The sequence below is a fragment of the Crinia signifera genome, chromosome 19 (assembly GCF_055691185.1).
Source record: "Crinia signifera chromosome 19, ASM5569118v1, whole genome shotgun sequence".
NCBI classification, from domain to species: domain Eukaryota; kingdom Metazoa; phylum Chordata; class Amphibia; order Anura; family Myobatrachidae; genus Crinia; species Crinia signifera.
Window position 1 is genome coordinate 24323902 of NC_139226.1, and position 26576 is coordinate 24350477.

Sequence of the window (26576 nt, forward strand, 5' to 3'; positions counted from 1 at the left end):
AATGTAGGCACAATGTACTCATTCGATTTACTGGATCGAATTCGAGATTTCCTTGGCTGCACAGTAGATTTTTCTATCCGATTTTGAGAAAACGGAAGCACATCAAATCGAATGCAGATCGAAAGTGTCCTAAAAACCATTCGATGTGGATTCGATTTTGCTGATGCTGATCTTTCTCACATAGATTGGTCCTTGGGAATACTACACATAGAAAACAGTGTACGCGGTGCACATGGGCCCCTGGGTCCCAAGAGGCCCTACTCTGTGCATACTGCACCCATTTTGGCATACTTGCCGACTTCTTAGCTGGGCTTTGCGGGAGAGAGGGGGCGTGGGAGCACTCAATTGTAATTTGGATAGCTCCACCGATGGCCATGGGCGGAGCTATCCAAAGTACATTTCAGATGGTAATTTAGAAAGTTTAGCGCTACGTACATTTTTCAAACTTGGAATTTTGTTTCTTCCCTCCCTCCACGCTGCTGCTGCTTTATAAAAATAATTGGGTGCATGCCATCGCATGTACCAAAAAAATTGCATGCGATGCGACGACGCGATTACCGCGATTTCCCATAGGGAACAATGTTAAATGTCCCAATTGACCCGATTTTCAATAGGGAACAATGTTAAAAGGCCCACAGAGGCCAAATAGCCACCATGAAGTGTGAAATGGCCCCCTCAATTGTTAACGCCACCCCACTATCAACGTCAACCCGAAGCGTGGCGAGTGCACCGAGCCTGCGAGGGGCGGCGGTACGCGTCCTACGACCTTTTCATACCCCCACGTCGGCGTGGAGTTGAGAATAGAAAGTGTGGCGAGCGCAGCGAGCCACTGAGCCCGAAGTGTGGCGAGGGGGCGCGGACACCTGTGAAGCCCACGAGGGGATGCATATACCTGTGAAGGTGTCCGCGTCCCCTCGCCACGCAATGCTGTTAGAAAATTCGAAAACTGTGGCAGGGCATGCTGGGATGTGTTGTTTCACAACAGCTGCTTTAAACTTTCAACCGCTCCCCATAAGCCACATGGTACTGAGTGTATAAAGAATAAAAGGGTAAATTCAAACTCCGCGTACAGTACTGTGGCTATAACAAGGTCAATTTAGGAAGGGTTCGGGGGTAAAGGACCTATCTATCAGCAACTGCAAAATACCTTTCGTTTTAAAGGTGTCTGATCAGCTGAATCCCCTTAGATCATTTGGTATTGGCTACACCCTCTATGTCTCCACTGATACAATTAACAAATAGGTAGCCTGACCTCCCTACCTCACTCACAGTAAGCAGGGTAAGTGTGTGACAGGAAAACAATGCCAAAGTTGGTTGTTTGATAAAAGTCGGACATGGAAATAATCGGGAGGGAGATTTTTGGGCGGCAGTTTAAGAATTGCCAAATGTCATTTAGAAATCTTAGTTTGGGCACAGAGAGACATTCTCTATAGTGGCAGGATATAGTTGCAGAGGAGGGGAAGAACGTGATATTCTATTGCCACTGCTCCTGGTGTTGGCAGCCAGCGGAATTTTCATGGGAAAATATATCATTTTTTAAAATACCTTTTTAATTGTAGGCTTACACAGGGCAGCCACCAGAAGGGTCTCCCCAGGCAATCCAGGGGTTCAAGAAGGAGAAAGGGGGCCCTGCCTATTTGTCAGTCGCGGGCCCCACAATTTCTGATGGCAGTCCTGCGCTCATCGTACTATCCCTTTAAAGTGGGACACTCCAGAATGTACACTGGTTCTGTGGCTATATAAAACCAGATGAAATGCAGCTTGAAGCCAGCCAGCCAGGGAATCTGTGTAATTCACAAGTGTCTGGGGGGGGGGGTGGCGAATGTAGCATGGCGAGTGGGTGCGGTACACTTAGATCAGGGGTAGCCAACTCCAGTCCTCGAGAGCTTCCAACCATTAACGTTTTCCAGGTCTCCTCCCAGAATCACGAATGAAGTAATTAGCTCCACCTGTGGATCTTTAAAAATGTGTCAGACAGTAATGAGTGCACCTGTGTACCCGGTGAGCTGGAAAACGTGAACTGTTGGTAGCTCCCGAGGACCGGAGTTGGCTACCACTGACTTAGATGGTGTCCAGTTTGCAGGGACATGAACTCTCTCTACTGAGGTAGCAACTCTACGAACTGAGTGCAGATGCCAACAATCCCTTACCGTAGGTCTATGTGGGTGCTGCCTCTAATCGGGGAACTGAATGCTCTGCATCTTGCTGTGACCATTTATTTGACCGTGCCGGGAGATGTGACTTGTCCTGCAGATATTACTCATCGCTCTCCATAATGATCAGCCTCCTCCTCTGTGTGTTACTGAGCCTGGTCACTACAGGTGAGTGAATGCTGTCTCTTCTCCTTTGCTAAAGTATTGTGCGATCTTGTCACCAATTTTTTTATGGCCTGATCAACATTTACCATCAATGGTTTTGCCATCAGTGGTTTGACGTTTCACCACCATTGGTGACAGGGATGCAGAGCTTTGTGTATTTGTCTCTACTCCGTATCCCTGGTTGGTTTGCTGCTTTAATGAGACTCCCAGGAGAGACGCCCATTGATGGTTCAGTGATTGGGACCATTTTATTGACATTCCCAGTTTGTTTTGACCTGAAGATGACCCAGATGGATTAAGCTTCCAAGGGTGATAAACAGCCAGCCAATCAGCTCCTACCTGTCATTTTTCAAACCCAGCCTGTAACATGGCAGGTAGGAGATGATTGGCTGGAGGTTTATCGCTCTCTATTTATCCTTTTTGTAGCTTGATACATCTGGCCCAGTCTGGTTATGGTATGCATCATAGACTCTCATCATAGACCGTAATATGGTCGACCACTAATGTCGACAGGGTCAAAATGTCGACATGAGTTTTTATGGTGTCTATGTTGATATAGGTCAACATAGACACTGTCTAAATCAGGCATTCCCAACCACGGTCCTCAAGGCACACCAACAGTGCCGGTTTTAGTTATATCCAGGCTTGAGCACAGGTGACATAATTAGTACCTGAGTGATTCTGATTAAACCATCTGTGCTGAAGCCTGGATATCACTAAAACCTGCACTGTTGGTGTGCCTTGAGGACCGTGGTTGGGAATGGCTGTCTTAGTGGATTGTAGGGCGTGAAATACCACCTATCGGCACATATCGGTTGAGATTTTAGTAAAAAACAATGCATGTTGACCTTTTTCATGTCGAACTTTTTCATGACAACCTTTTGACCAAGTCGACCTTTTGACCATGTCAACATATTGCATGTCGACCTTTAAACCATGTGGATCTTTTCCATGTTGACCTTTATACCCTGTCGACCTTTAAACCCCGTTGACCTTTTCACCCTGTCAACCCTTAGTGGTCGACCATATGACTGTCTATCATGAGTCAGTCTATGATCAGTCCGGATAACGCCCAGTCTAAGTCTGTGTACACACGGGGATGATATCAGCACATATCGCCGAGCGACCATATTGTCAGTGACTACGGGAGCGCGCACCAGCTGACAGCCCTTCATGGTCGCTGGTCACAGCAGCATGCTCCTCCGATTTTGGCTACAAATCGCTGGTGCACAATGCACTGTGCTCCACCTGACTACACCTGTGCTCCACCTGACTACACCTGGGCACCACCTGACTGCACCTGACTACACCTGTGCACCACCTGACTACACCTGTGCACCACCTGACTACACCTGTGCTCCACCTGACTACACCTGTGCTCCACCTGACTACACCTGTGCACCACCTGACTACACCTGTGCACCACCTGTGCACCACCTGACTACACCTGTGCACCACCTGACTACACCTGTGCACCACCTGTCTACACCTGTGCACCACCTGACTACACCTGTGCACCAGCGACCAGCGATTTCTAGTCAAAATTAGGTAGAGACAGAATTGGTTGAAAATTTCAGCCTAAATCGCTGGTCGCTGATGAAAACCGTACACTGTATTGCTGAGAGACACTGCCAGTACACTGAGCAATGTATTGCTGAGAGACACTGCCAGTACACTGAGCAATGTATTGCTGAGAGACACTGCCAGTACACGGAGCAATGTATTGCTGAGAGACACTGCCAGTACGCGGAGCAATGTATTGCTGAGAGACACTGCCAGTACACGGAGCAATGTATTGCTGAGAGACACTGCCAGTACACGGAGCAATGTATTGCTGAGAGACACTGCCAGTACACGGAGCAATGTATTGCTGAGAGACACTGCCAGTGCACTGAGCAATGTATTGCTGAGAGACACTGCCAGTGCACTGAGCAATGTATTGCTGAGAGACACTGCCAGTGCACTGAGCAATGTATTGCTGAGAGACACTGCCAGTGCACGGAGCAATGTATTGCTGAGAGACACTGCCAGTGCACGGAGCAATGTATTGCTGAGAGACACTGCCAGTGCACGGAGCAATGTATTGCTGAGAGACACTGCCAGTGCACGGAGCAATGTATTGCTGAGAGACCCTGCCAGTACACGAAGCAATGTATTGCTGAGAGACACTGCCAGTACACGGAGCAATGTATTGCTGAGAGACCCTGCCAGTACACGGAGCAATGTATTGCTGAGAGACACTGCCAGAACACGGAGCAATGTATTGCTGAGAGACACTGCCAGTACACGGAGCAATGTATTGCTGAGAGACACTGCCAGTACACGGAGCAATGTATTGCTGAGAGACACTGCCAGTGCACTGAGCAATGTATTGCTGAGAGACACTGCCAGTGCACTGAGCAATGTATTGCTGAGAGACACTGCCAGTGCACTGAGCAATGTATTGCTGAGAGACACTGCCAGTGCACGGAGCAATGTATTGCTGAGAGACACTGCCAGTGCACGGAGCAATGTATTGCTGAGAGACACTGCCAGTGCACGGAGCAATGTATTGCTGAGAGACACTGCCAGTGCACGGAGCAATGTATTGCTGAGAGACACTGCCAGTGCACGGAGCAATGTATTGCTGAGAGACCCTGCCAGTGCACGAAGCAATGTATTGCTGAGAGACACTGCCAGTACACGAAGCAATGTATTGCTGAGAGACCCTGCCAGTACACGGAGCAATGTATTGCTTAGAGACACTGCCAGAACACGGAGCAATGTATTGCTGAGAGACACTGCCAGTACACGGATCAATGTATTGCTGAGAGACACTGCCAGTACACGGAGCAATGTATTGCTGAGAGACACTGCCAGAACACGGAGCAATGTATTGCTGAGAGACACTGCCAGTACACGGAGCAATGTATTGCTTTTTTTATACTTATCTTCTTTTTCTGTACGGATATTTTATATGTATAGTGACATCTCATATATTTGGCTACATCTGTCACTCAAAGTGTGCCTGAAGCTGTAACGCTGGGTGGAGCCTCTGACTCACATGACTGACTCACATGACAGAGAACCAGCCCAGTGAGCCCACAGTGCCAGACACGACCCTCTGCCTCTCCATGTTACACAGCAAAGACACAGCTACTCACCAGACACACCATTTGAGCGCCCCACACCTCCATACCTCCCAACATGACCCTCTCCAGGAGGGACAGAATGCTCTGTTTGTGGTCTTCCATCTTAATTTATGATTGTCATTACCTGTTTTAAACAGGGTAATTGATAAGAAAGGTGTTTAAGCACAGGTGATGGTAATCCATAAATTAAGAAGAAAGTCCAGAAACAGATCAATGTGTCCCCCCCCCCCCCCCCCCATTCACGGCAACCCCACGATTAAATGGCACATGCAAAACACTAACATGGCTATGGTTGACAATGAAAAAGGTTGACATGAGTTTTTGAAGATTTATTTTTCACTTTTTCAATGTTTTCATATTCATTCTCATGTGTCGACATGGACACCAATGAAGCGCCACACTTATGTCAACATTTACATGTGTTGACCTTTCTGTGTTGATTTTTTCTTGTGGCGATTCGCGGCACCCCCCGGCGACCCCCCTCCCGCGATTCACAGCACACCCCCCCAATTCACTGTGACTCCCGCGATTTGCGGGCCCCACCCCGTGACACACCCCCTCCTGCGATTCGTGGCACCCCGCGAACCCCCCCTCCCACGATTTGTGCCAACCCCCCAGGCCCCCCCTTCCTTTCGGTACCCCCCACGCCCCCCCCCTACCGCGATTCCCCCCCCCGTCATTGCGGCAACCCCCCGCCCCTGCGACCCACTCTCCCACGATTCACTGCAACCCCCCGCGTCCCCCCTCCCACGATTCGCGGCACCCACACCCCCCCGCGACCCCCCCTCCCGCAATTCACAGCATCCACCCACGACCCCTCCTCCCGTGATTCGCAGACACACCTCACCTCCTTCCCCCCCCCCCCACCCCCGCTCGCGATTCACGGCAACCCCAGGATTAAATGGCACATGCAAAACACTGACACGGCTATGGTCGACAATGAAAAAGGTTGACATGAGTTTTTGAAGATTTATTATTCACTTTTTCAATGTTTTCATATTCATTCTCATGTGTCGACATGGACACCAATGAAGTGCCACACTTATGTCAACATTTACATGTGTTGACCTTTCTGTGTTGATTTTTTCTTGTGGCGATTCGCGGCACCCCCCGGTGACCCCCCTCCCGCGATTCACAGCACACCCCCCCCCAATTCACGGTGACTCCCGCGATTTGCGGGCCCCACCCCGTGACACACCCCCTCCTGCGATTCGTGGCACCCTGCGACCCCCCCCCTCCCACAATTTGTGCCGACCCCCCCCTACCGTGATTTCCCCCCCCCCGTCATTGCGGCAACCCCCCGCCCCTGCGACCCACCCTCCCACGATTCACTGCAACCCCCCTCGTCCCCCCTCCCACGATTCGCGGCACCCACACACCCCCGCGACCCCCCCTCCCGCAATTCACAGCATCCACCCACGACCCCTTCTCCCGTGATTCGCAGACACACCTCACCTCCTTCCCCCCCCCCCCCCACCCCTGCTCGCGATTCACGGCAACCCCAGGAGTGTCGACATGGACATCAATGAAGTGCCACACTTATGTCAACATTTACATGTGTTGACCTTTCTGTGTTGATTTTTTCTTGTAGCAATTTTTTTACAGTGACAACTATGTGCACGTCAACCTACACATCATCAACCAATTCTTTGTATAATATATAACACCTGATCTGTTTTACTGTAGGTGTTTTAAGTCAGATCTTTTACTGCTACTATTACTGTTTATGTAAATGCATTACTGCTACTATTACTGTTTATGTAAATGCATTCTGAATGACAGCAACATCCTACCATCCTTCTACAAGAATATATAACCAACTAGGTAATTTATCGCACCCTGTGCCCCCCCCCTCCCGCAATTCACGGACCCCCCCCGTGCACCCCCCCCCCCCACGATTCACGCCCCCTCCCACGATTCACGTCACCCCCCGCACACACCCCCCCTCCCGCAATTCGCAACCCCCCCCTCCCGCAATTCACGCCCCCTCCCACGCTTTGCGGACCCCCGCCCTCTCCCGCGATCTGCGGTCACCTGCGCCCCCTCCCTCCCTTGATTCACGGCACCCCCCACGCCCCTCCCACAATTCACGGCACCCCTAAGCCCCTCTTTAGTCCCCTGTATACTCACACACCCCTATCACTACCCAGCTTCCTGCTCTCCTGAACCGTAACTTCCACCACTGGGGAGTCGCTGATGCTGTTTTGCCCACATGCCCCTATCATGCCTCATAGCCCAGCTTCCTGCTCTCATGTACCCTAACTCCCACCCAGTAGGAGGAGACACTGACTCAGGGCCACCATCCTGTACTCCTGTACTGCCACACTGGACCCTCACCCACTGGCAGAAGCTGCACAGTATCTCCCACCCTCCTCTTTAGTCCCCCTTATGTCCACACACCCCTATCACTACCCAGCCTCCTGTTTTCCTGTGTCGTGACCTCCGCCAATGGGGAGCTGCTGACTCAAAAACACCCTACTATACTATTGCACACACACACCTTAACAACATGCACACACAGCCCCCCCCACACCCACAAATGTCACTGTACCATCCACACTATCAATGTACATCTTACTCTGTAACCGCTTTTTAATTAAACAAAACAATACACACCCCCTTCCAAATCATATGCCCTTATTTAACACATTTCACCTATAACTCAAGTTGCAATACAGGCCATCTTTCATACAATTCTAACCATCTTTCTCATATACAAATGTTCACAAATTAAGGGGGCGCAGCCCCTTACGACGGTGTGAAGAGCGCCCGTAGGGCGCGATGAATCACCTAGTACTTGTTAGAAAAACTGTGTATAATTATGAAAAATGTAATGTTTTTAATGTATGTTCCGGAGCGATCCGGCTCTTGTTTTAGCAAACACCATCATTAGTATGGTGGATGGACAGGTATAAATACCTGGTCCTATGACATGGACTCCACACCTTGAAAAAGGACCAGTTTGGTCCGAAACACGTCGATGATGTGGAGGAGTTTTTTCAAGTGCCTTATAGCCTTCCTGTCTTACACCCCTTTACAATCATTTGGGGAACCTCATCCATTTTTATACCCGGGCAATTGGATGTCGGCTTAAGAATTGGAGGTTACGGGCATCTGTGAAACTCGTATTTTTTTATTGTATCTTCTTGTTGTATTTTGTCTTGGATGAACTCTGGAATAAACCCCTGTACTTGTGGAAACTGTTCTGGAGTGGATTTTTCGGAATATCCAGATGTCTCAGGAGATAAAGAAACCCTTTGTATGCACATAGGGCTTTGCCAAAAGGTGAGCACACACTTCATGGGAAAGGGAGTGTCTACTGCAGAATAAAAGATACCTTTATAGGCTCATAGGGCCTGTCACACAGGTCAGTAAAGCAGAAGGATAACACTTAAACAGTCTTTGAGGATTGGATAATTTTATTTACTCATCTTCTCTGTCTCTGTGTACTTTTATGCTTCGAGCCTACATCCTTGGAACCACATTTGCCCAAGGAAGGAGGAGAAAAATTCACCTTGTTTAAGTAGCCTAGAGAATTATGTTGCTTGTGACTCTAACCTTATCATACCTTGGCCTAGAAATAACTTCACACTGACACAACTTATCTAAAATAAAGACGCGACACCAATAGCTCAGTTTAAACGGTCATAGTTATTTATTAAAGACCAAGAGAAACTGGTATAACCCCTTTAAAAGGGGATGGCAAGGACCAGGCACCTGAGACCGAAGACCGTTCAGGGGTGTTACTCCGGGCAACGACCAGGTCGCTCCCAACCTCTTAAACACCCCTTACCAAAGGCACAGCCCGCCCTGCGCGGACATCCCCACGCCTCTAAGGCCTGACGTGAACATCTTCGCCTAAATGTTCATCGCCCACCGCGTTGAGTCGAGGCTCGTCCGCCCTCCTGGCAAGGCGAGGGGTAATACCGCGCAGGGACCACCTGACGCCCTTCTAGAATCCTGGTCGAGGGTGCCGACCCGCCAATTCTAAAAATGCCAATTAGATCGAAATTTTTAAGGCAAGGCCTTAATGTGCAAGGGAAGGGAGGGTGGGGATCAAAATTCAAGGAGGGGTATTCTGGCTTACTACCTAGACTATATACCCTAGCTCCAGGGTGCCACCCCCCAGGACCCCCATTGGTGGGGCTTCCCGCCCTGAATAACCCCTCCTTCTATGCCTGGTCATTTTTCAACAACTTTATTTAACCAAGCTCAAATTCACAGTCTCTTAATTTCACTTGGGCTTATACAGCCCTCGTTCCACCTAAGTAGCCTAGAGAATTATGTTGCTTGTGACTCTAACCTTATCATACCTTGGCCTAGAAATAACTTCACACTGACACAACTTATCTAAAATAAAGACGCGACACCAATAGCTCAGTTTAAACGGTCATAGTTATTTATTAAAGACCAAGAGAAACTGGTATAACCCCTTTAAAAGGGGATGGCAAGGACCAGGCACCTGAGACCGAAGACCGTTCAGGGGTGTTACTCCGGGCAACGACCAGGTCGCTCCCAACCTCTTAAACACCCCTTACCAAAGGCACAGCCCGCCCTGCGCGGACATCCCCACGCCTCTAAGGCCTGACGTGAACATCTTCGCCTAAATGTTCATCGCCCACCGCGTTGAGTCGAGGCTCGTCCGCCCTCCTGGCAAGGCGAGGGGTAATACCGCGCAGGGACCACCTGACGCCCTTCTAGAATCCTGGTCGAGGGTGCCGACCCGCCACAGCAAGTGGCACACTAACCACTCATCCTCAAGTGCCAATTGCCCCGCCATCCCCCAACAAATCTATTCGCTCTAATAACTGTTAGCCCAATCTCTTAAGAATTCCCCTCAAAAAGATAGCCATTCCTTCCTCGGACAAGTGCACCCCATCAGGCCTGTATAGGTCCGGGTGTTCTCTTGTAATCTCGGGGTGCCTGACAGCCAATCCCCCTTTACACACCACAAACCTGCTTAAGGCGTGATTTAGCTTTCTCCTTGCCCTTTCTATTGCCTCTACGTTATGCGCTCCTCTCCAGGAGAACCGGGGGATGATATCTGACCATACCAGCCGTAGACCCTGCCAACTCTTCAACAAAGCAGCTAAATCCTTCTCCATCATGATTCTCAAGGCTATGCCAGTAGTCTTTGCTAGGTCATTCCCTCCCAGGTGTATTATCAAAACATCTGGCCTGTCCCCTTTGCTGGCTTCTCTCTGTAGAAGGCCTGTCAAGTTCTTCCATAGAAGGCCCCTAACCCCAATCCATCTTACTGCTTTTGCAGTGGCCAGCACTGGCGAACTCCTAGCTACTAAGTGCTTCTCTGCCCAGAATATGTAGGAGTGCCCTACTATCCAAACTATCCCCAAGGGACCGAAGGGGGGGGATGGGGCTGCAAAGGAAGGAAAAAACCTAGGTGTTAGTATTCAACTTATACTCTAATATTTCACAACTTATAAATGACATAAAGCTAGGGTCCAAGTGGAGTTGAAAAACTTAAAAAACCACCAGAAAGGCCTGTAAGGTGGGGCCAGATTGAATTAGGCGCATTCTGGAGGAAAAATCAAAAAATTCACCCCACACCTCCGATTGCGGAACGCTAATCGTTCCCCAACCGTTTGTAAACTTTACGTTTTTGGACCCGCGCAACAGGCGCATACTATACTTAAGCTAATACTTAAAAATTCTACACACTCTATATTAAAGCATATTAACTCTCACGTATTTTTTAAAGCTGTCTGACTTCCATCTGCCCACTGCTTTGACAGCCTCAGGCGGCAAACCTGCTACCGTTGCTGCAGTGGCTGCGCCAATTCGGAATGAATGTGTTCCATAATTGTCTGGACGCAGCCCTATTGCCGCTAAGCCCTTCTTCATAACTGCAGTAAACTGAAATTTTGTGAGCGGTGACCCGTTAGCGTGGGCCAAAAATTGAACCGCCTCGCTGGGCCTTACAGAGGCATATTCTAGAGTTAGCGCAACCGGGCAGATTACTTTGTTGACGTGTGGCTTAAGCGTAATCCAGGTGCCCCTGCCTTGCTGGTCAGTCTTTGACCTTCTTAGCCTGCATAACACCTGCTCCTTGCTTACCACCACGTCATCCTTAAGAATCCCCGAGCTAACCCTTTTATTGCGCGCTGTTAACTCACCAACTCTGAACGCCCCGTGAAACGCCCAAGCGAAAGCCACCCTAAACAGCGCTACCTCCGGTTCATTATCTGCAACATTGGATAACACAGCCAATAGTTCTCCTAACTTGGTTTCATCCAGGGGACGCCTATTATCCGGTTGTACCGGTTGTACGCGCGACCAACCCCTCATTGCCTTACTGATGATGAATGATTTAGTAGGATCTGGCACCCTGCGCAATTTGCTGTGAAATGCTATCCCTGCCAAAGCCGCCGCCATAGCCGACTTGGACCGTCCGTTGTTAAAGTGTTCCCATACAAAGGCTAGGAGGCAGTCATCCACTGACTTACCCCTGGATTCCGGTTGTTGCTGATAATTACACCAATCCTCCCATGCCTTTCCATAAGATCTGCGGGTAGCAGGTGCTAGTGACCGGCATGCTAGTTCTGTCATGCCGGCTCTACTACCTGCCAGACAGATTTGGGACATCTTAGACCTGTTTCCGCTGCTGCTGGCGCCAGTTCACGAAACCTAGTAAACTGAAATCGCGACAAAGCGTCTGCGATATCGTTTTCAACGCCTGGTACATGTCTGGCCCTGAAATTGATGTTGTTTTTCAAGCAAACTAGAATAAGGTGCCGCAACAGTCTTAGGGCCTCTGGGGACGAAGCCCTTTGATTGTTAACTGAATGCACCACCCCCAGGTTATCGCACCAGAAAACTATGCTCCTGTTCGCTAGTTGTCCTGCCCACAGTACCACAGCCACAATGATAGGAAACAGTTCCAACAATAGCATATTCCCAGTGAATCCCCTGTCTATCCAAGATTGAGGCCATCTCTCACAACACCATTCCCCTTCAAAGTAGGCTCCAAAACCTAACGACCCCGCTGCGTCTGTGAACAGCTGCAGCTCCCCATTCGAGGCCGCTTCAGCTTGCCAAATCAGATTATGATTAAATTGGTGCAAGAATTCTTGCCATACACTCAAATCATCCTTAATTTCCCTACCCAGGCGAATAGAATGGTGGGGATTCTTAACTCCGGCTGTGGCCCTTTCCAGTTTCCTACAGAAAACCCTACCCATAGGAATAACCCTACAAGCAAAGTTAAAGGAACCTAACAAGGACTGGACGGTTCGCAGTTGCACCCTGTTCCTAGCCCTGCAGTCCTGAATGAAACCCTGAAGTCTCTCCACCTTGTCAGCTGGGAGCCTGCAGCACCCTACCCCAGTATCAATTTCAATACCTAGGTATGACAGGACTGTCACAGGCCCTTCTGTCTTCTCATGGGCTATGGGCACGCCCAATGACTCAAAAACTCGCAACGCCACGCCCAGCGTCCTCCCACATGCCTCCTCGCCCCCTGTTCCTACAATGAGAAAGTCGTCAAGATAATGGGCAACCCCCTTGGATCTTGATTCATTTTGAATGCACCATTGTAAAAAAGTGCTGAATCTCTCAAAGTATGAACAGGAAATCGAGCAGCCCATGGGCAGGCACCTGTCAATATAGAACGCCCCTTCAAGCTTGAAGCCCATGAACCTAAAAGAATCAGGATGCAGCGGGAGGAGCCTGAAGGCAGACTCTATGTCTATCTTGGCCATCAGTGCCCCGGGGCCGAAACTTTTAACTAGGCCTAAAACTTCGTCAAACAACTGATAGTGAACGCTCGCCAATTCAACTGGAATGGCGTCGTTAACTGAATTACCGGGTGGATAAGAAAGGTGTTGTATTAGTCGGAACTTTCCTGGATCCTTTTTTGGCACCACCCCTAGGGGTGAGATGCACAGCTTCGGAATAGGTGGGGTCTCAAAAGGCCCCACCATCCTGCCCAGACTAACCTCCAGCTGTACCTTTGTCTTAACAACCCCTGGCAATTCCCTGGCTGACTTCAAATTCTTGTTTGTGGAAGTGAAAAAATTATCGGGGATAGGGAGGCGGAAACCCAAAGAGAAACCCTCTAACAAAAACTTAACATCAAATTTATTAGGGTATCCTCTTAAATATTGTTCCAACTGATGTAGCTTAATGGGCGAATCTGCCTTACTTAGCGCTAGCTGCGCCTTCTCCTGCACTATTCGCTTTGCCACTTCTGCATGTCTTAGCTGGGTGCCCTCTCCACATATTTTGCACTCGTGCTTGAACCGGCATTTTGCGCCCTTGTCACATTTCCCATCGTTAAAGGCGAAACATCGCCCTTTCCCCCCAGACTTCCCGGACGCTTTCCCACCTTGAAAGGACTTCTTACCCGCTGACTCCGTCATGGGTTGGCTCTTTCCTATCACCTCCCACCAAATCTCGACGTGCTTAGAACCCATCGGCATAATCTGTTTACCCTCATGACAAAGACGGAATTTCTCATCATATTCCCTCCAAGCCGGACCCTTATAATTCATAAAAGTCTCATTAATGAGGTGAAGGTAACTAATCACATTCTGATATTCTGTCGGCCTGGTGGTGAGGGAAGATGATGCAAATGCCAGGAAACCCTTCAACCAGTTATGAAACCCTTTGAAGGAGGCTTCGCCACTGTGCGAATCTTTTTTGACTTTGTCAAAATCCTTCTTCATCTCTGTCGTGATTGTGAAAAGGTCAATAAATTTGCCCTTTCTAATCTTTTCTTTGACCCCTTTCCTAAGTCCCCTGGCCACTGCTGTGTTGGAACAATGAGATGCATCCCCAGCTACTTCCCCTGTCGCTACGGGACTATTCTTACGCCTGCGTTTCTTGCCCCTAACCGCCTTGGCTACCTGCTTAGCTACCAGCTTGGCAAGCTTGCGCGGCCTTTTCTCTGCGCCTGATTCGTCACTATCGCCTGATGAGGCAGAAGACGCTGACTCACCAGAAGAGGAATCCTCCTCGTCGACCACCTCCATCCGAGGTGCGTCACCCTTTTCCTTGGCGGCTGCCTCCGAGACCGTTGTCTTTTCCTTCGCGGGTGTTTCCCCTTCCTTCCTGGCCGACTGGGATGCTGATGTGGCTTCCCCTGTCGTCAATTGTACTGCGGTCGCCACTGCTGTAGCTTCTACCGATGAACTTTCCCTCCGCACTCGCGGTGAAGTGGGACGTGTCTCCGCAACTGAAAGAACACAACCATCATTAATGGACTGGCTGGATGTACTCCCCGCCTGCGAACGCCTTTGTTGCGTTTCTGCCGCTACCTGTGCGTCAACCGAGGGAGCCCTTTCTCTCTGAAACTCCCCTGCCCCCTCGCCTTGTCTAAATGGTAGACCCTGACCCCCCATGGGGCTCTCCCGTGACGGGGGTGCCCAGCCCCCGTAAGCCTGCACAGGGTATTGTGGCATATTATAGTGCCCTTGCGGTGGAAAGTGACCATATTGATGTATTCCCTGGTTAATGGGATGGCCGGACCCCGGTCCCCAGTACGGGTATTGGGGCCCGCCGTAACTCCCACCAGTTTGTGTCTGGTTAGGCCACTGCCCCTGCCCCTGTTGACCCCAATTAACAAATTGTGGAAATGTATTAACCAGGCCCCCTGGTGTTGTATTAAAGTAAGGGCCTGGAGGCATTAGCTGTTGATTCTGCGGGCCGTATCCCTGGGCCCAGGGAGTAAAAACACCGTGCTGTGCCTGCCCCCGCTGACCCATCATACGGTGGTCATACAAAGGCTCACCCAGCTGCTGGCGAATTTCGCCCGGCCTGCCTAAACCCCTTACTTCATAACTCATATGCCTATCCCAATGTCTGGGTCCGCTGTCCCGGCCTCCTGTAATATGAATAAGCGGGCTTGGCCCCCTGCCTTGCTGCCTTACTCCCACACCCCCTTGTGTGTTACTTTCCTGTGTATTCACATTGGGGGCACCTGTCCCCCTTCCTTGCTCTGTGACTGTATTTACTTCAGCCACATTACTGTCATCACCAGGGGGGGGGGGAGCACTCACCCCCCCTAGTCCCGGCTGCATATTTATCCCCCCGCTGGTGTCACCTCCGTTCAGCCAAACGGAGGTCCCAGCGTGTAATGCGGGTCCCCCCTCTCCTTGCGGCGGCTCCACTTCAGTGGACGCCGCCTGCAGCTCGTCCCCGGCTCCTGCCGTTGCCATGTACGGCGCCTCATCAGAGACGCCGACATGCGCAGGCACGGAAGGGAGCGGGAGAGCCTGTCCAGGCTCCCCGCCCCCCCGCCAGCACCACCCGGCTCGGCGCGCTGTCGCCGGAGCCCGGCGATACACGCCCGCCGGACACAGATACCTCTCCCCCGCCTGCTGCATTAGCCGGGGGGAGAGCGACCATATCCCCGCTGCCAACCATATTAACCCCCGCACCACTGCTCGCGCCCGGCGAGGTAGGCCGCGATCCCGCGACCCCCACACTATAGGACGCCTGACTGCCCACACCACCGCCCCTGCGACCAGGGACATGGCTGAGCGGACGAGCTGCATCCGCCAGCCAGCGGGGTGGTGGAGCTGAACGTTTAGGACGCCCGGACATTTCAGGTATTAGTAATAGCAGCGCTGCACTTATCTGAAACCCTTTTCTCTCACAGGATCAAAATTCAAGGAGGGGTATTCTGGCTTACTACCTAGACTATATACCCTAGCTCCAGGGTGCCACCCCCCAGGACCCCCATTGGTGGGGCTTCCCGCCCTGAATAACCCCTCCTTCTATGCCTGGTCATTTTTCAACAACTTTATTTAACCAAGCTCAAATTCACAGTCTCTTAATTTCACTTGGGCTTATACAGCCCTCGTTCCACCTACTGACAGCGCATCACTACACACCCCCTTTTGTATTTTTGGTATTGCTGAGAGACACTGCCAGTACACGGAGCAATGTATTGCTGAGAGACACTGCCAGTACACGGAGCAATGTGTTGCTGAGAGACACTGCCAGTACGCGGAGCAATGTATTGCTGAGAGACACTGCCAGTACACGGAGCAATGTGTTGCTGAGAGACACTGCCAGTACTCGGAGCAATGTGTTGCTGAGAGACACTGCCAGTACTCGGAGCAATGTATTGCTGAGAGACACTGCCAGTACGCGGAGCAATGTATTGCTGAGAGACACTGCCAGTACGCGGAGCAATGTATTGCTGAGAGACACTGCCAGTACGCGGAGCAATGTATTGCTGAGAGACACTGCCAGTACGCGGAGCAATGTATTGCTGAGAGACACTGCCAGTACGCGGAGCAATGCATTGCTGAGAGACACTGCCAGTGCGTGGAGCAATGCATTGCTGAGAGACACTGCCAGTGCGCGGAGCAATGCATTGCTGAGAGACACTGCCAGTGCGCGGAGCAATGCATTGCTGAGAGACACTGCCAGTGCGCGGAGCAATGCATTGCTGAGAGACACTGCCAGTGCACGGAGCAATGCATTGCTGAGAGACACTGCCAGTGCACGGAGCAATGCATTGCTGAGAGACACTGCCAGTGCACGGAGCAGTGCATTGCTGAGAGACACTGCCAGTGCACGGAGCAATGCATTGCTGAGAGACACTGCCAGTGCACGGAGCAACGTATTGCTGAGCCAAAATCGCTGAGAGACCAAATCGCACCGTATGTACACCGCTTAAGGTGTACATTTACTAAGATGATGTTCTACTGATGATGGGATGTTGCCCATAGCAACCAATCAGATTCTATTTCCGATAGAACACTCATCTTAGTAAATTTACTCCTAAGGATGTGTACACACTCTAATCCCGGCAAGTCCAAACTGTGGGGGGGTGTTGGCTGATTGGCTGAGAGAGAACTCATCCCTCTTACGCTGGCGTCTAACTTCTTTTACTATCGATCTTGACTATCTTTAGGCGTCTAAATAGATGGGTTTGATAGAAGGTGGGAGGGCCATAACTTGATCGATCTAGACAGCGCTGATCCACTATACACCCCTTGTGGGCGTTTTTTTTTTTTTTTTTAATTATTATTGTGGCTAAGAATCCTTTGATCTGATATATCAAACTTGGCAAAAGCTGGGTTATGTATGTGCAGATTCAGATCTTAAAACGGGATCTTATTGGCTAATCGGTTGTCACATGTTTTAGAGCCAAAACACATGACAGCAGATGGCCAATAAGATCCCGTTTTGAGATCAGGGTTATTCCGGATCTGCACATGCCTAGTTATGTATAAGACTTAAGACCGTGTACATTTTATTATTTCCCATGAATGTACAGCTTGAAAATTTCTGCGACTGGTCTTCCACGATTAGTGTGCCCGGGAATGTGCGCAGATGAGTGCATCCGTTCCACTCCTCTGATATTGATGGAGCAGTACTACGCCGTGACTTTGCGTGCCACGCTGTGTACAAGCACAGACACGTGCGTATGCAGTGTAGCGGGTGATTGCACGCAGGATGGAGGAGGACACATAGGGTGACATTCTATGGATTGAGATAATCAGACTTTTGCGAGTTTTTTCGCAAAAACGGCCGAAATCAAATTTTTTTCCATTTTCGCATATTTAATGAGCTGCGAAAATGTGAAAAAATTGCGATTTTGGCCAACAAGTTGGACACACTGGAAATGCGATGGCTGCTTTTCGCAGCACATCGTATCCAGATGTTTTCACATGAAAAAGTATACAAATCGCATATTTAATGGTATGCGATTTGTATAAAGGTTCTGATGGGCGAATTAGCCAGAACCCTGCACAGATCGCAATGATCTGTGCAGGGTTCTGGTGTAAAAAAAAGTTGAAACACTTAAAATTAAAAAAAAACCAGCGCGGGGTCCCCCGCCAGAGCATAACCAGCGCCAGGCTCATTGAGCCGGTGCTGGTGACATAAAATCAGGGTCCCCGACAAATAGGGGTCCCCTTGATTTAATGAAACCAGCACCAGGCTCAAGGTCCGGCGCTGGTTCCCAAAATACGGGGGACAGAATGACTAGGGGTCCCCCGTATTTTAAGAACCAGCACCAGACCCAACCAGCCAGCAGGGTAATGCCACAGCCGGGGGACACTTATTATATAAGGTCCCGCGGCCAAAGCATTATCCCCCGTGGCTGGTCAGCATGGGCAGGGGTCCTGGGGAAGTGCCCCCCCCCCCCAATGAAGGGGTCCCCCCCCTTTCAGGACTTACCAGCCCATGCTGAAAGTCCGGGGCTGTCCCCGATGCCCCTGGGCGGTGGGCATAGGGCTGATGGAAAGTGTAAAAAATAGAATCAAAACTATTGTTTTCTACTGTAGAACTATGAGTCCCAGCAAGCCTACCCCGCATGCTGGGACTTGGAGAACCACAAGTCCCAGCATGCGGGGCATTAAAGGGCCCGCTGGCACTTGTAGTTCTACAGTACAAAAAATTGTGAAATAAAACACACTGACACCCTGAAAAATAAAAGTTTAATACACACATAACACACACACTGATACTTACCTACTTTGAGCCCGTAGGTCGGTCCCTGGGTCCGGGGTCCGGGGCTCCTGGACAGAAGAGTCCGGTTCCGGGGCCTAGGCGGCCAATAGAATCATTCGGAGGAAAGGCGCGGAAGATGAACATCTCTGCGCCTCTCCAGTCCATGAGCGGGTACCAGCCGGGAGCAGCGCGTCTGCCGGAGAGGATGCCGAGGTCGTCGCCGGGGACCAGGTGAGTAGGATTTCCTTCCATAGGAACCCCTTTTGGACTACTTCGGATCCTGGACCCCGGAGACATCAGCCCTGGAGCCCAGGACCCCGGACCAGCCCCGGAACCAGGACCAAGGCCCCGGAACCGGACTCTTCTGTCCAGGAGCCCCGGACCCCGGACCCAGGATCCAGGGACCGACCTACGGGCTCAAGGTAGGTAAGTATCAGTGTGTGTGTTATGTGTGTATTAAACTTTTATTTTTCAGGGTGTCAGTGTGTTTTATTTCACAATTTTTTGTACTGTAGAACTACAAGTGCCAGCGGGCCATTTAATGCTCCGCATGCTGGGACTTGTGGTTCTCCAAGTCCCAGCATGCGGGGTAGGCTTGCTGGGACTCATAGTTCTACAGTAGAAAACAATAGTTTTGATTCTATTTTTTACACTTTCCATCAGCCCGATGCCCACCGCCCAGGGGCATCGGGGACAGCCCCGGACTTTCAGCATGGGCTGGTAGGTCCTGGAGGGGGGGGACCCCTTCATTGGGGCGGTCCCCACTTCCCCAGGACCCCTGCCCATGCTGACCAGCCACGGGGATAATGCTTTGGCCGCGGGACCTTATATAATAAGTGTCCCCCGGCTGTGGCATTACCCTGCTGGCTGGTTGGGTCTGGTGCTGGTTCTTAAAAATACGGGGGACCCCATATTTTGGGAACCAGCGATGGACCTTGAGCCTGGTGCTGGTTTCATTAAATCAAGGGGACCCCTATTTGTCGGGGACCCTGATTTTATGTCACCAGCACCGGCTCAATGAGCCCGGGGCTGGTTATACTCTGGCGGGGGACCCCGCGCTGGTTTTTTTTTTTATTTAAAATGCGATTTCCTGCAAACGTGCGATTTTCAGACATGAAAATCGCACATTTTCAGGACTAAAGAAATCGTACCAACTTGCACCTATTCGCACTATTTGGCCCGTTTTTTGCATCTCATTAAATATGCGAAAAACGGGCCAATCTTGCAATTTTCAAAAGTGCGAAGTGGTGCGATTTGAAAACATGCGCATTTATCTCAATCCATAGAATGTCACCCATAGGGCGGGATTCTCTAAAATCCGCAGCCCTCTTCGCCCGGCATCGCATTTCTAATGACCGCATATTCTCTAAAATATGCGGTCATTAACGCAAGGGATAGCTCTTGCGATAAGAGCTGTCCCTTGCGATGCGGCGCCGTTGCTGGACTTCCGGGTCTATGACCCGGGAGTCCGTCTGCGCATGCGCAGACTGACGCGCCGACCACAGGGCATGCTGGGAGGGATCCGTGACGGATCCCTCACACACCGCTGCGGTAAGAAGCCCATAGGCTTCTGCAGGGAACCGCCAGCTTTTGCTGGCGATTCCCTCCGCAGCGGTGACACTGCGGAGGGAGGTTAGAGAATACAGAAATGCGGTAAAAAACCCAGATAACGGGGTTTTTACTGCATTTCTGTGATAGAGAATCTCGCCCAATACCTGCATGATCCAGCCTTACGTTGGTCTTGTAACAGAGTGAAATGAACTCGCTCAGTTTCTGTACAGATTAACCTGCAGATACTGGAAATGTCCATGATCACTGTTCCCGCCACATGCTGACTCTTACAATAAGATTGTGTGTGTCCCTCTCCAGGGCTCTGTATGAAATGTGTGAAATGCACAAACACCTCCTCATTCTGCAGCGGACCATTGGTGAATTGCACTGCCGGAAAAGTATGTGTGTCGGCATTAACACAAATGACACCTGCTGGTAAGTGTCTTCATAAATAACATCTGAACAATGGATTGGTGCCCAGAGCATTATGGGCTAGATTCTCTATCACTCTCCAGTTTATCACTTTTGAAGCTTAAACAGCCAGCCAATCAGCTCCTACCTGCCATGTCACAGACTGTGTTTGAAAAATGTCAGGCAGGAGCTGATTGGCTGGCTGTTTATCACTCTCCATTTTATCAGTTTTGAAGCTTAGAGAATCTGGCCCGATACCCCTTTCAGACCGTAAATGCGGGGCCGCGTAAAGAATTTGTACACGGTCTGTCCTGGGGGCGACCCGGCATTTGCGCTAACGTTCAGCTGTCTGCGACCCTGTTTAATGCCGGGTCATAGATATCACTTGGGGGGGCTGGTCGAGCGACAAAGCGCCATGGGGGGAGGAGGCAGAACTGAAGTGACGCTGCTGCCTCTTCCATAGCAGTGAATGGGACCCAGGTCGCTCGATGCGGGTTTACCCGTTCAAACTGTCCAGCAACCTGTCTCTTACCCGGGTAAAACCCTCCTTTAACCCGGGTCGGAATGCCGGGTTGCTGGACCTGCAGCTTGTCCGACTTCCGGTTTGGCACCCTCCCGGCAGCGGGGAATGGGGTCACATGTGAAAGGACCACATGCGATCATGATCCTGGAAAGGTCCCAGGCGGCTTGGGGGGGGGGGGGGGGGGGTTGGATGGTCATACACTGCTGCGATACATCGAAGTAGTGTTATCCACCTTTTTAAAAAGAGATAAATGCGAGGGTGGGAGAGCTATGAATCACCAGCCAGTCAGCTCCTAACAGTCAGCTCCTAACTGTTATAGACTATGTTTCAATGTCAGGAGCTGATTGGCTGGATGTTTATCGCTCTTTATCATCTTCGCATTTTTTTTTTTTTTTTAAGGCTTAATACATCTGTCCCTTAGTCTCCTGGGCCTGACTACTACAATTAGGAAACTCAAAAAGTTTTCTACCGAGTTTTCCCGTTTTTGCTATGAAACATTCATAATTGTTTTTTAAATATCTAATTATAAGAACTGAATGTTTCCTGAGATATTTATGTTCTTTAGATGGGGCCAAAACGCAAACCTTTGAGAGAAGCTGTGGGTACACGGATCACTGCAACGCGTATGGCACCATGTCCAGCTTCATCACCATGGAAACGCTCAGCACGTGCTGCAGTGCGGACTCCTGCACACCACCCACACCTACCTGTGAGTGCACAAGGCCTGGGTCATCCTGTTGTGTAGCATAAGCCAAGAAGGGAAAAGTAGTAGTAGTTTTACAGTAATTAAGCAGTTTTGTGTTAGACCAGTTCTTCCCAAATTGTGTTCCTGGGCACCCTGCGGATGCAACTTGGTGTTCTAGGACCAAGACAAATTATATGACAGGTAAACTCCGTAATGCCGTAATGCCCATTACACATTATACCAAACACATCACATCACATCCTATTAAATTTCACCCTATATCTCTCCACATTCCCATTTGCTATTAGGGTGATAGGCATTGCATGTCATGGGTGTCATCAGTCAGGTCACTGTGGTGGTAGTGTCTGCAAAATGGGTCAATTTTCAAAATGTGCAAAACGTACTACCCTCTGCAGCATTACAGCATGTTTAATCTCGGTACAGGCCTACAGATTTGTCAGTCTGATGGTGGGAACAAAATCCTGGTAATACATGGGAGAAAAGTACAATCAGCTATTCGCTCACAAATACATGAAATCAGACAATGGTTGTTTAGACAAATTAGTGGTAGCTGATTGAATTAACAAATGTATTATTATTTACAGTTTCTTATATCGTGCAGCATATTCCGTTGACTTTACTTCCATACAAATGGTTTTTATCTGTTTTTCAGCGATTGGGAGCAAATGATTGACTGTAAATTTTATTCCCACCTGACAGATTGGACAGATAAATCTGTGTGTACCAAGGTTTAGGGCACTGAGTTACATTATAAATGGTTCTCAATTTATTAATAATTATCTCATCTCCTCCGGGATTCCTGCAAATATAATTAAGGACCTGTAAAGTGTTCACGGCAACTAGACTAAACATAGCAGCCCAGACAAACGTGTACTATAAAACCTCTCCTGATTGATTTCTATGGACCTACTATAAACTAATATTGAATAGTATCGGTAGAACAATGACCATTGTAGTTGATCTTCAATTAAACCTATTCAACTTTACAATCCATAATGTGCAGATCAGTAGATCAATCACTCACCTCTCATAGGCCTTAAAAGTTCTTAGGGCCAGACGTAGCAAGCTTCAAAAAGTGATAAAGGGAAGAGTGATAAACCACCAGCCAATCAGCTCCTTCCTGTATTTTCTTTTTCTTTTATTTCTTTTTTTTTAAACCAGCCTGTAACTTCTCAGTTAGGAGCTGATTGGCTGGTGGTTGATCACTCTCCATTTTATAATTTTATTTAAGATTGATACATCTGGCCCTTAATACATATATATATATATATATATATGCAATAAGTAACAATATTCTTGTGGGTCTCTGGATATCGCTCCGCTGAGCAGTTATACAATGTAAGGATATTGACCTTTAACACTGGTTTAAGCCTAGATTACCCCTAAAAATAAATCACAAGGACATATCTTATAACTAAAAATAAAGACACGGACAACAACTGCATAAGTTGAAAGGTCATGAATATTTATTGACTGGTATGACCCTATTTGTAAAGGGATGGCCAGGAAAGTGCTTGGTCAATGGGTGTTAATAATGGTGGCGACTAGAACACCCCAAATTATAACATCGGCGATGAACGCCCCATCTATTTAAAGGTACAGCCCGCGCTTTGACGATCTCACCGCCCCTTCTATGGCATGACGAGGACACTTCCAGGAAGTGCCCAATTCCCCCGTGGAGGCAGGACTCACCAGCTGTCCTGGCAAAGGGGGGAAATACAGCACAGCAACTACCTGTATCTCATTATGACCGCTGGCCGAGAGCGCATTCCCGACTATTTTAATTAAATAATTTCAAAAAGCCAAATTAGGTGATAGCCAACAGGCCAAGTAGCAAATGAGAGAGGAAGTAGCATCATATGATTCCCCTTATATACCCCTGACATAACTACCACCTCTTAGCTAATGAACCTTATTGGCTAATCTACCAAACAACAAATACCGAAGACTCCAGGGCAATCTACCTAGCAACAAAACTTTATTAACCAATCACCAAATTCACAGGCTCTTAAATGCACTCATGCCTATGCAGCCCTCGCTTAATCGAATTAATCTTTTTCAGTAAACAATACAAAAATGATCCAGAATGGCCTCCAGTGTCCAACCTGTCTTGCCCACAAACTAGACCAGTGTCCTGCCCAAGCCTTCAGGAACTGCACCAACAATGAGAGCTACTGCGTTGAATATGAGGTGACAAGTGACCAGGGTGAGTGGGAACCAGCACTATTAGGAAAAGTTGCTTTTGCTAGCCAAAGAAAGCAGTTGGTGTGTGCCAGTGCCCCCTCTCTAGTGTTCACCCAAGCGCAACTTCCAGCACGTTTTACAGGTTGAGTATCCCTTATCCAAAATGATCGGGACCACGAGCATTTCAGATCAGGGATTTTTACGGGTTTTTGGCATCCACGGCGGACCTTTGACCAAGGGACCAAGACTGAGGGAAAATCTTCAAAAGTCACCTGCTTTCTGCTTTGCCTGGGATTACACTGTTTGTGCTTGTATACGAGTCACACTATTGTAAGTGCAATCGTTGTATTAAAAACCTGTTTGATTTTACTGATTTGCACTATGTGGATTTCTATTATGTCTCCCCTGTGTGTGTGTAAATAGGGGAGCATTGGAGCAAGATCCAAATCCTGCTTAATATATACCTAACAACTGTAAATTCTGCAAATGATATCCAGTTTTGTATATTTTATTATCTTTCACCTTGATGCATGGTTACCACGGAGCGCTAGTCTGTTCCATTTCTCTCCATCTCCATTTGTATTGCATTCCTGGGTAGATTAAGGTGTTCTACTCTGTGATTTGGACTCTAGCTGCACTGCGGTTTAATTGTGCACCTGTTTGGTCATTCCTTTCTGTTCACTGTAACTGTATTTCTATTGAGCAAATCATTTTAGTTTGTATAACCTGCCCCTTAGGGATATTGTTTTTCCATGCAGCTAGTTGTGAATTTTGGTAATTTCGGTATCAGCGCTGATCAACTGGTTTTATATGTTTCCGTGTTGATCTTTCCTCCTTCCACTTTGAATGTAACATCGAGAAAATTTATAGAAACTGTGCTGTGTGTGCAGGTACATTTTAAACCAAATTAATTATTGTTTAAATTATCAGTGAATACAGTAAATTAATGTAAATCCCAAATAATAAACCGTCAAAATCTGCTGTGGAGGACAAGGTTTGCCATAAATTGCTCCGCCCACACGTCGGTCCTCGAACATGCACAGGTTCGCCAAACATGGGGTGAACCTTGTCCCCATCGCAGTCCCATGTGTGTGCAAATAAAATTATGACTCAATTGCGTTCTAAAATAAATTTGATTGACTCAAGTACAAATCCACAAGAGGATTCAGACTTCTTTAGATCTTTTGTAAGATAGTGTTCTACTGCTTCTATTCCTAGTATGTTTTGTATGTTAGAGTACAACACCTCTACATCACATGTCCCGTGGATGTATCCCACTTTCCATTCAACTTCGTTAATAATGTTGAGGAAGTGTTTAGTGTCTTTGATATATGATTTTAAATCCTTAATGTGTCCTTGCAAGTGAAAATCAACAAAAGAAGATAAATTATTGATTAAGGAACCCACTCCCGAAATAGGCAAAATAGTGTATTGCACTGGGAGGGGAATAATTTTTGAGGAGGGTGAGATACCGGCAGATCATCGGTAAGTAAGTGTACAAAAAGTAGCTCCCGGGTTACAAATATCCGGCCACCCCTGCTCTAAGTGAATGTTATAACAGACTGTCCTACGGTAGGACTCCTACCTAATGGCTGTCTGATTTGAAAAATGTATGTTTCAGCTTTTTGCATAGTAAATGTAATTTAGTTGGTCGGTATGGTGTCTTCCAGGTAAAACCATAATAAGGGGCTGCGCAAGTAAGAACTTCTGCCACACAGGACAAAGCCAGAAACTAGTAAATGGCAGCGCGACCGAGGTATCGGCGGTATGTTTCCAAGCTAGGAGCGGTGCGCTGAGATTCCGACTCTTCAACATTCTTCCTCTTCTACTTCTCTATCAGATGATAGTTGTGCTCCCATCAAAAAAAAACATTGGGTCACTAAATAAGAGCACAATTTGGAATGGACCATAAATTGCTATTTGGGTTGAGCTACTATTGTTACCGGATGGTTGAGGATTAATCACTGGCCTGTGTAGCTATTAATGGAAATGTAGCTAGTAGGAAAGCGATGACCAGTCCTGTCTCTGATATAGTCCTATATTCTTGGGAATTGATGGCACACACCCGGAAGTTGGACGTTTTTCTTCCCGTTAAACATCAGTTTATTTGTGCACTTGGTGACGGTGTTTTTTATATGCATGTATTAAAAAAAATTAATAATCTAATAAAAAATCAATGTTATTGATATCTGGAAAACTAGATTGTTTCTTTGTTCTTTGTCCCCTAGGGGTATGGGTCATTGGGTTGACCCAATTTAGGTCGTCCACTAAAGGTCAACCGGGCTTAGATCGACACCTAGAATAGGTCATTATCGCTAAAGTCA

General features: G+C 48.6%; 1 protein-coding gene and 1 long non-coding RNA gene across 3 annotated transcripts in view; one reads left to right on the forward strand and one right to left on the reverse strand.

Annotated features, from left to right (window-relative positions):
- The window catches only part of LOC146041750 (uncharacterized), a 37885-nt gene extending 35364 nt beyond the window's left edge, over nt 1–2521 (reverse strand). Inside the window, exon 1 of the long non-coding RNA XR_014463574.1 lies at nt 2151–2521. This is a non-coding gene — a long non-coding RNA (uncharacterized LOC146041750). The remainder of the gene's footprint in view (nt 1–2150) is intronic.
- LOC146041749 (phospholipase A2 inhibitor and Ly6/PLAUR domain-containing protein-like) lies at nt 2015–26444 on the forward strand. Of its 2 annotated transcripts, XM_083161654.1 has the most exons (5): nt 2015–2321; nt 20747–20863; nt 21928–22071; nt 24131–24274; nt 25923–26444. In XM_083161654.1, exons 1-5 carry the CDS (start codon nt 2276–2278, stop codon nt 26162–26164), a joined length of 693 nt encoding a protein of 230 aa, XP_083017780.1. In that variant the 5' UTR covers nt 2015–2275; the 3' UTR covers nt 26165–26444. The 2 variants fall into 2 exon arrangements, with proteins under 2 accessions (XP_083017780.1, XP_083017781.1); XM_083161655.1 differs by lacking the exon at nt 20747–20863.
- The last annotated feature ends 132 nt before the right edge of the window (nt 26445–26576 follow it).